This window comes from Perognathus longimembris, chromosome 2, assembly GCF_023159225.1.
Source record: "Perognathus longimembris pacificus isolate PPM17 chromosome 2, ASM2315922v1, whole genome shotgun sequence".
Classification (NCBI taxonomy): domain Eukaryota; kingdom Metazoa; phylum Chordata; class Mammalia; order Rodentia; family Heteromyidae; genus Perognathus; species Perognathus longimembris.
This window is the reverse complement of record NC_063162.1, coordinates 140,450,586-140,466,339: the sequence shown is the minus strand read 5'-3', so window position 1 is coordinate 140,466,339 and position 15,754 is coordinate 140,450,586. Positions and strand designations below refer to the sequence as shown.

Below are 15,754 nucleotides of genomic sequence, written 5' to 3'. Positions count from 1 at the left end.
TACAAGAAACTTAAGAAGAGAATGCTACATATGTACTAAATATATTACTCATAAACTTTAAGCATTAAAAAAAAGAGGGTTGGCCCCTTAGAAAGCCACTGTGCTAAAATATAAACAAAATCACATGGGGGTGAGTTACCTACCCAAGTAATGATGGTAGATGTGAGCTGCAAAAAAGCAATCAGTCCATCCTGCTCCTTCTGGGTGATGCCACGTGAAGGGAGGTGGCGGTACTGGACACTGTCTGCACTCGGAAGATCCTTCCGGAGGTGTTCATGATAAAGCATCAAGGAGTGAAAGAAATGCTCCCAGGAAACAGGACTGCCTCCTGCTCCCTGAATATTCTCAACTGTAAACAAAAGCAGCACAAAATTTTCTTTGGGAGGGAAAAAAAAAAGCCAGGCAGCAGTACCTCACAAACTGTAATACTATTCAGGAAGCTGAAATCTAAGGATCAAAATTCAAAGCCAGTCCAGGCAAGAAAGTCCATGAGACTTTCTAATTAACCACCCAAATCTCCAATTAACCACAAAATTAATTAATCTCCAATGAACCACCAAAAAGTCAGAAGTGAGACCATGGTTCAAGTGGTAGAACACTAAACTTGAGCAAAAAAAATTTCAGGAACACCATCCAGGTCCTGAGTTCAATCCCCAGGACTGGCACAAAACAAAAAACAATAAAAGGGGAATGGCTAACCTTCCCAAACGATGATATCATAATTAAGGCATCACTATGTTTAATGCCATCTATCATAAAAATAAATTACAGGTCCTATATTCTTCACTAGGCAGTAGGATAGTGAACTCAAGAGTGCAATAACAACCGAAATCTAGATTTTCCTTACCATGACTACTACCATTGACTTTGAGCAGACTGAAACAGTAGTGGGCACACTGAGGTCCATTGGCCAAGCCCTGGAGCATTTTCAAATAAGGAATATAAATAGTTGGAGGCAAGAGGTCACCCATTTGCCTAACAAACTTTGACAAGACAACCTAAAATTAAGAAAAACAAATAACTTTTAGGCAACATGGACTAGGTAGTACAGCCTCCACATGAACTACATAAATTAAGTGATGATTCAACCCTAGCAAATGCAAAATAAACGGGCATTCTATTTATGAAAAATTGTTTTGAAGCCTGTCATGAGCAATTTAATGTGATTACAGAATACTTTTGTGAATATAAAGTACATTTTTCTAAGTATTTCCATGTCACAACATGTAAGACTACACACATTTTAAAATATCTAAGACAGCTAAAGATATTTACTCACTCAAAATTAGCCAGCAAATTAAAAGGCATACTTCAACCCCAGAATAACCAAATAACAGTATAATTAGTATAAAGATCTGGCAAACAAAAGTATGTGGTTTCATTATTCTCATCAAGTCCTATGCTTTTAAATATACTTCTTTTTCCATTTTTGTTGCTTATGCTTTAAATATATTAGTAACTAAAAATATCACTCAGATTGATTAAGTGGAACTCCAAACAGGAAATGTTATAAATCTCTAGAAATTACTAAATCTGTTAGGTGTAACAATGGTTTTACAAGAAGTAGAAAAATATCTTCATTTAAAGAGATACACTTACTTAACCATTGAGGAGTGAAATGTTATATTGTACTTAATTTCCTTTGAAATAATTCCAGCGAAATACAAGTAGTAAGAGTAATACAGATGAAGCTGAAATATAGCAGCATGTTAACTTATAATGTGAAATTGTACCTTTATTTTAGTCTACCTTTTACTATATTATATTTTTGTATCTATACATGTTATATATAAAACATTGTATATTAATTATTGTTAAATATATTGTATTTATATGTAGTTTATTATGTCTTTATTACATCTTCCATGTATTTCAAACTTTGCATAATTTTTTTTAAATTTAGTCTTTTTTTTTTTTTTTTTTTTTTGCCAGTCTTGGGCCTTGGACTCAGGGCCTGAGCACTGTCCCTGGCTTCTTCCCGCTCAAGGCTAGCACTCTGCCCCTTGAGCCACAGCGCCGCTTCTGGCCGTTTTCTGTATATGTGGTGCCGGGGAATCGAACCTAGGGCCTCGTGTATCCGAGGCAGGCACTCTTGCCACTAGGCTATATCCCCAGCCCTAAAATTTAGTCTTTAAATAAAGGTTTTAGCTGAGTGCTAGTGGCTCATGCCTGTAATCCTAGCCACTCAGATGGCTAAGATCTGAGGATGGAGGTTCAAAGCCAACCCAGGCGGGAAAGTCCTTGCAATTCTTATCTCCAATCAACCAGCCAAAAAGCTGGAAATGGAGGTGTGGCTCAAGTGGTAGAACACCAGCACTGAGGAGAAAGAAAGCTATGAAAGTGTACCCTGACCCTGAGTTCAAGCCCAATACCAACACACAAAAAAAACCCACATACACAAAAAAGTTTTAATATATTCTTCTCTGAAATACTTTCCTTAATAGGGAAAAACTGAAACAATACATGTAAGTAATATACTAAAATATAAAGAGGCTTCTGATACTAGATGGCAGAAAACATGAAAACTCCACACCACGAAAACTTCTAAACAGAAATCCCAAAAAGATGAGCCTTACATGGCAAGTTTTGGGTTTTCTCCTGTACATAAATAATACTTCAGATACAGCCACAGAAAACGGCCCCTTGCTGACATTATCTGAAGACTCAGACATGATGCCATCAATTAAAACTTCTAAGCCGGGCTGGGGATATAGCCTAGTGGCAAGAGTGCCTGCCTCGGATACACGAGGCCCTAGGTTCGATTCCCCAGCACCACATATACAGAAAACGGCCAGAAGCGGCGCTGTGGCTCAAGTGGCAGAATGCTAGCCTTGAGCGGGAAGAAGCCAGGGACAGTGCTCAGGCCCTGAGTCCAAGGCCCAGGACTGGCCAAAAAAAAAAAAAAACTTCTAAGCCAGGCAGACACTGGTAGCTCACACCCATTATACTCCCTACTCAAGAAAAGCTGTGGTTCAGACACAGAGCACTATCCTTAAGCACAAAAGCACACCCAGACAAGAGTTCAAGACACAGGAACAGGGCCAAAAAGAAAACTTCTATGCCTGAAAGCTTTTTACTTTAACATTCACACTTCCCCTGATAAGATTTATGTATTTTGGTTACTGACAACCTATAGAGAATAAACTAAAATACTAATAGAATTCAAATAAGTGATACATAAAAGGACTAGAAACTTTTCTGCTCCTAATAATGACACCCATCTAGGGTGTAAGGCAGACCTGATTACATAAAATTCGAAATGACAGTAACTTAAATGTTAATAGTTTCAAGTTTTTCTAAGTCAAAGGAAATAGGTAAATTTCTCAAGGTTAGAGCAGTACTCATCTGAGTTAACAGCAGTAACATCTGAAAATAACATTTTCAAAATTCATATTTACCATACTGGAATACAGAGGGAGAAGCCTAAAAGCTCACCTGGCGTTGAGGGGGTCTCTGATGAGCCACCCCCAGATAAGAACCCATGATAGTGGGAGTCTGCAAAGGCTCGGAAGGACACCAATATTCTAGGGCAAGCTCCAAATGAAAAGGATTTTTTTTATATAGTTCACCAATCTGTAAAGAGACAGCAAAGACTGTGGGGAAATGATGGTAACTAAACAACATTACTTAAATAAACAAAGTACTGAATTCCCTTGTGAATATAAAATAAAAGGAATGAAATCTTACAAAGTAAAAGAAAATAAATGGAAAGAAGAGATGAGATGATACTCACTAGAATGACTTACCAAGAGCATTAAGTGTTCCAGATCCCTTCTAAGTGAAATAGGGGGGTCATTGCCCATCTGCATACTCATGTGAATTATTCGTGCATCTTCATCCGCACGATTCTTCAGTTGTTTCACCTATTTATCACACATGATTTAATATGTAAATATCTTATACACGGGCTAGTAACAATGAAATCAGGAAATAAGTAACTGTCTTCAAGTAATTTCATCCAAGGAAAAACATACTTTTAAGACCTATTTAGCTTTAGTGACTTAAAAAAATAGGCTAGGAATTTTACTTCAATATGATTACCAGTAATGTGTAATACTTTGAAACTGTAGCCAGGTACTAGTGACTCACATCTGAAATCTTAGCTACTCAGGAGGCTGAGATCTGAGGATCATAGTTCAAAGCCAGCCCAGGTAGGAAATGCTGAAAGACTCTTATTTCCAATTAACCACCAGAAAACCAGAAGTAGTGCTGTGGTTCAAAGTGGTAGAGCACTAGCCATGTTCAAGCCCCACAACTGACAAAAAAAAATAGTTAAATAAATAAATAAAAACTTCAAGGAATTTTCCATAACACAAAACCTGAGATTAGTCCCTGCTTCCCAATGGAAATGTTACTGACATTTTGGATATGTTTTCTCTGGGTTGGATTATTTTGATTTCCTGAAATTTAGCATCTCTGGAACTATCTACACATTAGTAATAATACACTACAAATCGTGACAAGAACAACTGAGAATCACTGTCTTAGGACAATTGCCCAAAGTACTTGCCAAAAGAAATATGAAACTACTTCTTTTCTATCAATATTCAAAAAAACCAACAGAAAAATTAAGCAACAGAAGCAAGTAATTTGATCTAATTATTTACAGAACACTCATTGATGGGTCTGGGAATGTGGCTTTGTGGTAGAGTGCTTGCCTGGCATGCATGAGGCCCTGGGTTTGATTCCTCAGTACCACATAAACAGAAAAGGCTAGAAGTGGTGCTGTGGCTCAAGTGGTAGAGTGCTAGCCTTGAGCAAGAAAAGCTCAAGGACAGTGCCCAGGCCCTGAGTTCAAACTCCAGTACTGGCCAAAAAAAAAAAAAAAAAACCACTCATCAAAATGACAGATTATATGTTTCTTTCAGGTATACACAGAATACTTACCAAGATAAGCCATATTCTCATTCATAAAACAAATGTTAAGTATATTCTCTGACCACAGAAAATTTAAACTAGAAACTAATGGTGGTTCTTCGTACAGTTGCTTTTGCATTTTGCGTTAAACCTGAACAATATTTCACAAGACCAAACACTCCAGGATACTTTCCTTTTCCTTAATTCACACATAATTTGATAATATGCACAGGAGGTAGTTTTCTCTCATTTACTTCTTGCTATCATTTTGATGGCTTCTCTGACACAAAATGGCATAGCATCTAACTTACAGAAGCTCTCTGAAATGGCTTCAAAAACCTATTTTTAGGGCTGGGGATATGGCCTAGTGGCAAGAGTGCTTGCCTCGTATACATGAAGCCCTGGGTTCGATTCCTCAGCACCACATATGTAACAAAGGCCAGAAGTGAAGCTGTGGCTAGCCTTGAGCAAAAAGAAGCCAGGGACAGTGATCAGGCCCTGAGTTCAAGCCCCAGGACTGGCAAAAAAAAGAAATGGACCATAAGTACATCAATCCAAAAGTAGCCATTATATTAGCTTCTTAGATCTGTTACATTACCTGTACTCATGTTCAAGCCCATACATAATCAAGAGTCTAATAACTACAGGTGGGTAATATCTGGCCTGAGAGTCACATAGGCACTCAAAATCATTTGATCTGGCCTTGCCAAAGAAATAGTTTCTTTGTTAGTTTCTTAGTTCTGCCTCTATAGGCAATAAATCTAGCTTTTTGCATAGCAACATAAACAGCAATACTAGCTAACATCACACACCAAATAGCTGTTGTAGAAAAAAATGTTTTCCACTCATGAAACAATTATCAGTAGAATGAGTTTTTTCCACTGTGCCTCTTCAAATCATAAATAAATATAAAGTTGTCCTTTGGTATTCATGGAAGATTAGTTCCACCACCCTTCATGGGCATCAAAATCATATATTCTCAAATCTCTTACATAAAATAATATACTGGCCAAACATGGTAGCACTCAGGGTGCTAATGCAAGAAGATCATGATTTCAAAGCTAGCCTGGGCCACACAGCAAGTTATAGTAAACTTGTCTCAAGAGTAACTGCATCTTATTTGAATTAAACCTATACATATCTTCCACATGCTTTATATCACCTCTAGGTCAATATCTAATACAATGTAAATGTTACATAAATTGCTATACCATATTATTTACAGAATAATGATGAGTGGGGGGAAATCTGTGTATGTTCAATTACAGATACAATTTTTGTCCAAATATTTTCCATTGTAGATTTGGTGAAACAGCAGTGTGGAGCCTATAGACAAGGAGGACCAACCAATTGTATTACATAAGCATAGATCTTTTATTGTTGGGTTTGTTTTGGTTTTTTTGGCTAGTCCTGGGGCTTAGACTCAGGGCCTGAGCACTGTCCCTGGCTTCTTTTTGCTCAAGGCTAGCACTCTGCCACTTCAGCCACAGCGCCACTTCTGGCCATTTTCTGCATATGTGGTGCTGGGGAATTGAACCCAGGGCCTCATGTATACAAGGCAAGCACTCTTGCCACTAGGCCATATCCCCAGCCCAAGCATAGATCTTTTGAGTGGCAGGGAGTTACTAGTTTTCTACCCAGAGACACGTTTTCATTTACTTACTTCTTCCTTATTATAAACCATTCACAATGTCAGCTATTTCTTTTAAATAGTTTCTCAGATAATGGAATTCATATTATTTTATTTTTATAAACCACAAGCTGTAATTGTAATACGCTATGAAATTTTAATCTATATTAAAAGATTTAGATTCTAAAATATGTTAATAAATTAGTTTAAAATTATTTTACAAAATGCTTCCATTAATTCTTACTAGACTCATATATTATAACTTTTACCTTCATTGGCATGAGTGCAAGGAAATCTGTGATGAGGTTATGGGTTCTTCGAATATAAAATTCCTCCTGATAGAAGTTTTCAGACACCACTACAGATTCAGTGAGGAATAGGAAAACATTGTCAGCAATTGCAAGTTCTGCCATTGCCTCATCTGCTTCTGTGAATTCAGCCAGAGCTAGAAATATACATTTTTTTAAAAAGAGAAAAGAAAAAGCAGAGAAAATTATTAAGTTAGGGTGAATGGTGCTTTCCAAACTTCTAGTGTATTATGTATAAAAACAAACAATGAACTACTTTAATTCAAGCTCAAAAGAACTACGGAAAAAGTACATTAGGAAAACATATGTTCTTCCTAATAACATCATGAAATGAAGATTATTTTAGAGATGTTTAATGTTAACAGATGTCATCAGAGAACTACTAACCGAACATTAATACATTAAAATTATGTTGAGGCTTTAATCAGAATGAATCTTGTAAATTGCTGGTTTAAAAAAGAATCTTCAAGTCAATCAGGAAAGATCAGTTAAGTAACTATTAATTTGGTAACCGAGCAGCTAAAACCTTAAACATAAACTGGCCTACCTATAATTTTTTTTATATGCTTTACTTGGAAAATTTAAAACAGCTATATACCAACAATTAACATCCATCCACAAGTCCATCATTTCATTTTAGTACTATCAATTTATTTAATCTATATTTCTCCTCTCCATCTATTATTACTACACTGAAGCAAATTTTAGACATTTTAACATTTGCCCGTTAAGTATGTCAATATGCAACTCAAAAAGTACTTAAGAAACAAACCACATGAATACACACAATATCCATTACCACCTCTTAAAAAATAATTTCTCAATTTCAAATACACACAAGGAATGGTCAAATTTATAACTGTTTCATAAATGCCATGAAAGGTGTTTTGACCTTTATCTTTTGTCATCTACTTGCTTGAATAAAGACTCAAATAAGGTCTATAAAACAAGAGCTGCAGGGGCTGGGAATATGGCCTCGTAGTAGAGTGCTTGCCTCGCATACATGAAGCCCTGGGTTCAATTCCTCAGCATCATTCATATGTGTAGAAAAAAACAGAAGTAGCGCTGTGGCTCAAGTGGCAGAGTGCTAGCCCTGAACAAAAAGAAGCCAAGGACAGTGCTCAGGCCCTGAGGTCAAGCCCCAGGAATGGCAAAAAAAAAAAAAGAGCTGCAATAACTCACCCAACTTCCACACATCGTTTTTGCTTTCCCTTTAGTAAATGAAGAGGGATTTTTGTACCATAGGTTTTCCCACAATGTGGCCTGACACTGCATCCCAGCAATATAGATCATCCTTTCTCTACATATAGCAAAGGCTGGGAGATTGATCTAGAGGTTTGATCTGATTTTGAATTTTTGTTACTAGTCTGTTGTAAGTACTGTTGCACTCTTCCATCTAGAAACACACTACTAATTGTTTCTGTTAAATTTCAAATTTAAAACTGCTAGGTCATTTTATGGCAATCTGACTTTCGAAAAGAAGTGCTATACAGTTTGTTCTGCTGACCTATCAAAGAAATCAAATATATAATACTTACTGAAAATTAATGTTTATTGTCTTAAGTAAGGTCACAAATGTACATTAGGTAGCCTGAACACTTAAATGTTTAAAGAGTATTTCATGTCAGAATAGCAGTGTAATAAAGACATAAGTGAAAAGGGAATGTAGGATTGATGAACAGAATTTGTATATGAATGTAAAAAGCTAATTGTCTACTTACTTGCATATTTTTTAATAAAGTGTTCAAAGAAAGACTCCTACCACAAAATAAGATTTCTGAAAACTCGTTAGAAACAGCCTGATAGTAGTGAACAAAATGTTCTGCAATCACACAGTTGATAAGATACTGGAATCTGCTGATACCTACTAAGATTACAATACATAAGGCATGGATTATAAGCTTGAACAAAGCCTAAAAACATGTGACACAAAAACAGCAGTGAGGGGCTGGGAACATGGCCTAGAGGCAAGAGTGCTTGACTGGTATACATGAGGCCCTGGGTTCAATTCCCCAGCACCACATATATAGAAAATGGCCAGAAGTGGTGCTGTGCTAGCCTTGAGCAAAAAGAAGCCAGGGACAGTGCTCAGGCCCTGAGTCCAATGCCCAGGACTGGCAACAAACAAAACAAAACAAAAAAACAGCAGTGAGAATTCTAAGGCTTCAAATTACAATGAAAGCATAATTTGCATCTTGGGAGGAAATACTCTATTAGTATGATAACTATATGAATGCAGAATAGAATATGCTATAGAGATGTCAAAATCTTCCTAGTCTTCATTGTTCCAAATAATCTTCTAATATATTTTTTGTTGTTGTTTTTGTGCCAGTTCTGGGGCTTGAACTTGATGGATAATGTATAAAATATTAAATTATTTTTTTAAAAATTTAAGCCACGGGCTAGGGATATAGCCTAGTGGCAAGAGTGCCTGCCTCGGATACACGAGGCCCTAGGTTCGATTCCCCAGCACCACATATACAGAAAACGGCCAGAAGCGGCGCTGTGGCTCAAGTGGCAGAGTGCTAGCCTTGAGCGGGAAGAAGCCAGGGACAGTGCTCAGGCCCTGAGTCCAAGGCCCACGACTGGCCAAAAAAAAAAAAAAAAAAATTTAAGCCGAGGATGTAGCTCAGTGGTAGAGCACTTGCCTAGGATATAGTATATGTGAGAGTAAAGCCCATTCAAATCCCTGCCACTAAAAAGTGATAATGCCATCTCGAATGTTATTTTCGTTAGTTTCATTTTTTTGTTTGTTTTGGTTTTTTTTTGTCAGTCCTGGAGACTGAACTCAGGGCCTTAGACACTGTCTCTGAGCTGTTTTGCTCAAGACTAGCTAGCGTTCTTCCACTTAAGCCACAGATCTATTTCCAGCCCCTCCCCCTTTTTTTTGAGGGGGAGGAGGAAGGTGGTACCTGGAAATAAAGAGTCTCACAGACTTTCCTGCTCAGGCCGGCCTTCTACCCATGATCCTCAGGTCTGTCTATTGAGTAGCTAGTATTACAGGTGTGTGCCCGGCTCCATTTTGAATTTTAATCTTTTAAACTCTTACTCTAGGCTAGGTACTGGTACCTCACACTGGTATTCCAACTTAGTCAGGAGGCTGAGATCTAAGGAATGAGTTCAAAGCCAGCCTGAAAAGAAAAGTCCATGACACTCTTATTTCCAATTAATCACCAAAAAGCTAAAAGTAGAGCTATGGCTCAAGTGACAGAGCACTAATCTTGAGGAAAAGGCTAATAAGTAAGAGACAGAGCCATGGCCGTACGTTTGAGCCATAGCACTGGCACAAAAAAATAAATAAACTCTTACTCTGAAGGTAAAAGAGCTTTGTCACTAGATTCAAACCAGAGAAATAATTTATAGAATTTATTTTCAGACAATTTATAAAATTTCATGTATTATCTCCCCTCTAAAGTTTATTAACTACTGATAGACTGTTTCTTGAGGCACAATAATCTATACTTTACCTGTCACATCAGGTAACTGGGATATTCCCCTCAAAGCCAGTGCCCAGGCAAGTCTAACAGTGGCTTGAAGCCCAGGCAGTTTCCAAGGCTGAGAGTCCTGAAGACGAGAGTGAATTGTGGCAATGTACTGCCTCTCTGTCAGTAGTGGAAGCTGATGAATCACATCTGAAAACACAAGAACAGACCACAAACCCAAAGGTGCATAAATTCTCACTTCTGTAGGTCTGAAAATCTGAACCATTTCAATTAAGTAACATTAATGTTTGGCATATCAAAAAGGACATAATTATCCAGTATTCACACATAAAACAAAGAAACAAACAATAGCCGTCTATTTTAAATCATTTTGATTATTTTCATAAGTCTAATATAAATTAGAAAAAAGAGCCACCCATTTCCTCTGTAAGTTCTGAAGTACAAATAAATGCTATCTAACAGTCAAAATACTGATTTCACAGAAATGATAAATCAAAGATGAATCACTACTAAAATTAGTCAGCATTCTGTTTGCCTGAAATTTTTCAAAATGTGAATGGTAAAGAAATAAGCAATTACAGTAAATTAGGCTTGTATAATTTAGAAATACGTGTTAAATAATCTTTAACATCTCTATTCCAAATGTTTAAAAAAAATCCCACAGGGATAAGTAACAAACTTTTTTTGTGATACTGAAAATCAGAGTCTCATATATGTTAAGCAAACCTTCCATTACTGAGTTACATCCCTAATATTAAATATGATCTTTTGGCTAAATACTCAAATTGAGATGAAGAAGACACACAGGAACAAAACAGACCACTGTAAAGTATTGCCCTTCTTAAATGTTACCACCACAATTTAGGATCTGATTTTTGTTGGGTTTTTGGTTGTTGGTTTCTTGGGTTGTTTTTTTTTTTTTTTTTGCCAATCCTGGGGCTTGAAGTCAGGGCCTGAGCACTGTCCCTGGGCTTCTTTTTCTCAAAGCTAGCACTCTATCACTTGAGCCACAGCACTACAACCAGCCTTTTCTGTTTATGTGGTACTAAGAAATCAAACCCAGGGCTTCATGCATACTAACTAGGCAAGCACTCTTTCACTATGCCACATTCCCAGCCCAGGATCTGATTTTTAAAAGTAAATGTATGGGGGCTGGAAATATGGCCTAGTGGTAAAGTGTTCGCCTCATATACATGAAGCCCTGGGTTCGATTCCTCAGCACCACATATATAGAAAAAGCCGGAAGTGGCACTGTGGCTCAAGTGGTATAGTGCTAGCCTTGAGCAAAAAGAAGCCTGGGACAGTGCTCAGGCCCTGAATTCAAGGCCTAGGACTGGCAAAAAAAAAAAAAGTAAATGTATGGTATAGAAGACACTTATAATCTCAGCACTTAGGGCAAAGACAGACACATTTCTAGTTCAGTATCAATCTGAGCAAGCAGCAAGACCTTGTAATAAGAAGTATTAAAAAATATAAAATACCATCTCGTTCTTCGGTGCTTTGCTCTATAAAACTGATATCAAAACAGTACAGAAGAGCCATTAGAAGAGCCAGATTCACAGCATCCAGTGAGCCATTAGCCTCAACTGTCACTCTTTCCAAATGTCCAATAAGGAGGAGGGTATCATCTTTGCCTAATGGAGACTGGCAAGCCCAGGCAAAAAGACTTTCTGCCAGAGACTGTCTACACTCCTTAATGAGATCAGAAACCTAGAAATGAAAACATGATGATCAGTGTAAAAAAATCACAGTGAAGCCCAGTCACATGAAATGAAAACTACTGCCAGATGCTGCTGGTTCATGCCTGTAATCCTAGCTACTCTGAGGATCATGGTTCGAAGCCAGCTGGGACAGGAAAGTCTGTGAGATTTATCTCCAAAATTTACCATTAAAAAGCTGGAAATGGGGGCTGGGAATATGGCCTAGTGGCAAGAGTGCTTGCCTCGTATACATGAGGCCCTGGGTTCGATTCCTCAGCACCACATATACAGAAAATGGCCAGAAGTGGCGCTGTGGCTCAAGTGGCAGAGTGCTAGCCTTGAGCAAAAAAGAAGCCAGGGACAGTGCTCAGGCCCTGAGTTCACAGCCTAGGACTGGCCCAAAAAAAAAAAAAAAAAGCTGGAAATGGAACTGTGGCTCAGTGGTCCAGCACTAGCCTTGAACACAAAAGCTCAAGAACAGCACCCAGGCCATAAGGTCAAGCCCCAGGAACTCCACAGAAAAAAAGAAAAAAAAAAAGCAAACTATTTATCAGGGTTAAAACAATAAACCTATCTAAATCCACATTAATAGCTCATCTCTGGATTCTGAACAAATCCTATTTCTAATTCTTCATGCTTAAAGTACTTAAGACTAATTCCTTGAAGAATTCATTTCAGGAAAAAAGTTCTAATGGAACAAAATAACTATATATAACAACTCCCAATCGATTTCAGACACTGCTACTATATACTTTGAAGTGCAGCATGTTTCTTTTTTTTTTCTTATTTATTATCAAACTGATGTACAGAGAGGTTACAGTTTCATACGTTAGGCGTTGGATACATTTCTTGTTGCAGCATGTTTCTTTCGTTTATGTTACAAGAACATTCTTTTTCTTCCTTTTTTGTGGCACTGGTGTTTGAACCTAGACTCTGTGATTGCTAAGCAGGCATTCTACCCCTTGCACATGTTCCCATTTTTCAAGTCTCATGTTTTGGACCACAATTTTCCTAACTATGACTCCTATGTAGCTTGTATCACAGATGCCATATCTAGATTATTAAGATGGAAATCTGGCAAATGTTTTGCCCAGATTGGCATCAAGCTGCAATCCTCCCTCAGGAGATGGAATTACAGGCATGAACCACTGCATCTGGCCAAGGATATTCAAACTGTCATAACTTGTGATTTGAAAAGGACAACACATAAATTGATGTCTTGCCTCTTTACGATGTTTCTCACTGCCCAATCCTCTCTCTCGCTGTAGTTTCTCAAATTCATTATTCACATCAATCTGTGACAACAGAGTAAGGACTTTATAAGTCAATCCTTGCTCCATTAGCTCATCTGTAAAGCGGGTTGTCATGGAGACAAGCTCTGGACTGTAATGAAAAAGAAATAGAAAATTATATTTACATTGACATAGTAAATTCTCTTTTAACATTAACACTTTTTTTTTTTTGCCTCTCCTGGGACTTGAAACTCAGGGCCTGAGCTTATTTTTCTCAAGGCTAGCACTCTACCACTTGAGCCAAAGCACCACTTCTGGCACTTCCAGCTTTTTCTGTGTATGTGGTACTGAGGAATCGAACCCAGGGCTTTGTGTATGCTAGGCAAGCACACCACCACAGAGCCACCTTCCCAGCCCACAATAACACATTATTGAAAACAACTAGGATAAAGTGTAGCTATTTTGTTATTTTTTTTTTATCATTTCGAGGTTATTAATGATAAAGGCTGCATCTTGAGAACCTGACCTTGGGTGCAGTCCAGTGCTTTCTCACTCAATAAAATTCTTTTTCACCAAAAGGATAAACGAGTTTCTAAATCACTTACTTAGCTGTAAACAAAATAAAAGGGTTTAACCTCTGTGTCACTTCTGATAGAATAAAGGAGTATATTAACCAGTCTTTATTACATAATTCACTGAAATGACATATATGTAGAAATTTTTGTTATTTCTAAAGCTGCAATTCTTCAAGTAATTTCAAATTACCCTCTGAAATCCGAACAAGCAAACAGACCTGAGTTCTAGAGTCCATGTCTTTCCTCGTCTAGACTGTACCAAGGCTTTCAGGGAATTTGAAATACATCGCTTTCCATCCCAATATAAAAGAACAGCTACTAATCCTCTGGTGAGACCAGGAAAATGTGGCTGTTGGTGCTCACCTAGGAAAGGAAATTGAGAAACAATAACCACAAATGCATTTAGGATTAGGCAGAAATCCCGTTATCAATACCCGTTTCAAAAAACCATAAGATCTCAGTTTAGGGAACCGTGCGGTCCTGTCCTCTTCTTTCCCCACCGAGTCCCAGCAGACTCACAAGGCCATCCAACCCATGCCCAAATGAACACGAGCACCAACAGGAAGTTCTCCACTTTCCAACTCACTCAGTTTCCATGACCTCTCTCATTTATACACACCATGTTACCCCATTTTTGTCTACTGTTACCCAATTTTATCCAATGCCCATTTTATTTTTATTCACATGAATCTTTCAAATAGTTGCAAACTTCTTTTCCTAGTCTTCTCTGAGATTAGACTTTTTTATTCAATTCAAGTTCCCTTATCCTTTTAATCAGCTCTTACTTGAAGAAATTCTACTTGGTCTTTTCTACTTGGTCTTTTTAGTGTTCCTTTCCTATAGTTTCAATATGACTCCTACAGCTTTCTTCCATTCTCTCCCAATCACCCCTCCATTGCATTCCCTTCAACTTCCCAAGTTCATCACCTTGCTTTTCCCTCCTGGACAGGCAATGCCTTCTGCTTGATGGCGTTTGTCCTCCTGACTATGCCCTATTGCATCTTACAGATGCTTACTCCTTTTGAAACATCTACTTTATAAAGACATATCTGTAATAAGCCAGGGTGAATCTAACCCCCTTCCTACTGACCTAGTGTCACTAAGTCATGCACAAACTTGACTACAATGAGTTGTGTCAAAATTGCACATCTCCTTTAACTAGTAGGTGGAACTTTGCACTGTTTTATTTATCTTAATATTCACACGCTTGGTATAGAAGAAACTTTTGTTAAGTTCTGAGCTAAAATTCCAAGTTAACACCCAGAAATGCAAATTATCTTCCTCATTCTCTTAAGTCAAATAGGATTTATATAGCTACATGATATCGTTAGAAACTTTAAACTTTTGTTCAACCAAAACATCTCTATTTTCTTCAAATACCTCGTCTGTGCAGCCACAGATTAATTTCAAAGTTATTCTTTCAAAGTTGCTCTTTGTTATCAACTTTCTATTGTCATTAGAATAAAATCCAGGGCTGGGGATATGGCCTAGTGGCAAGAGTGCTTTGGCAAGAAGCCCTGGGTTCAATTCCCCAGCACCACATATATAGAAAACGGCCAGAAGGGGCACTGTGGCTCAAGTGGCAGAGTGCTAGCTTTGAGCAAAAAGAAGCCAGGGACAGTGCTCAGGCCCTGAGTCCAAGGCCCAGGACTGGCAAAAAAAAAAAAAAAAAACACAGAATAAAATTCAATTATCTTTCACGGCCTACAATGCCCAATACAATCTGACTTCCTCTACCCTCATTCACGATGCCCTAGCCCAGGTGTCTTTTTGCCCTACAACAAGCCTTTGCCCTCACTTTCACCACCTGGAACTTGCTGTGTCAGGAACCCTTCCCCAACAGGGCTGCAGGACTGCTACCTCCTCATCATTTAGGCCTCAGCACAAATGTCTCCTATCTCAGACAGGCCTTCCTCAAGTACCTTAACTAGAATTACCCCCAGCTATATCTCACCTATGTACCATTGCCTTGTTTCATTATTTTTACCTAGTCCTGTATTATCCGAATC

General features: G+C 37.9%; 1 protein-coding gene across 2 annotated transcripts in view; it reads right to left on the bottom strand.

Annotated features, from left to right (window-relative positions):
* Nup205 (nucleoporin 205) overlaps nucleotides 1-15,754 on the bottom strand; it is a 71,543-nt gene that overhangs the window by 46,477 nt on the left and 9,312 nt on the right. For both annotated transcript variants that reach the window (XM_048340280.1, XM_048340281.1), the window contains exons 4-12: nucleotides 13,964-14,108; nucleotides 13,162-13,321; nucleotides 11,720-11,948; nucleotides 10,263-10,427; nucleotides 6,757-6,932; nucleotides 3,747-3,863; nucleotides 3,436-3,573; nucleotides 848-998; nucleotides 144-349 (exon numbers count right to left, since the gene is read on the bottom strand). In XM_048340280.1, the coding sequence (XP_048196237.1) occupies nucleotides 144-349; nucleotides 848-998; nucleotides 3,436-3,573; nucleotides 3,747-3,863; nucleotides 6,757-6,932; nucleotides 10,263-10,427; nucleotides 11,720-11,948; nucleotides 13,162-13,321; nucleotides 13,964-14,108 (1,487 nt within the window). The remainder of the gene's footprint in view (nucleotides 1-143; nucleotides 350-847; nucleotides 999-3,435; nucleotides 3,574-3,746; nucleotides 3,864-6,756; nucleotides 6,933-10,262; nucleotides 10,428-11,719; nucleotides 11,949-13,161; nucleotides 13,322-13,963; nucleotides 14,109-15,754) is intronic.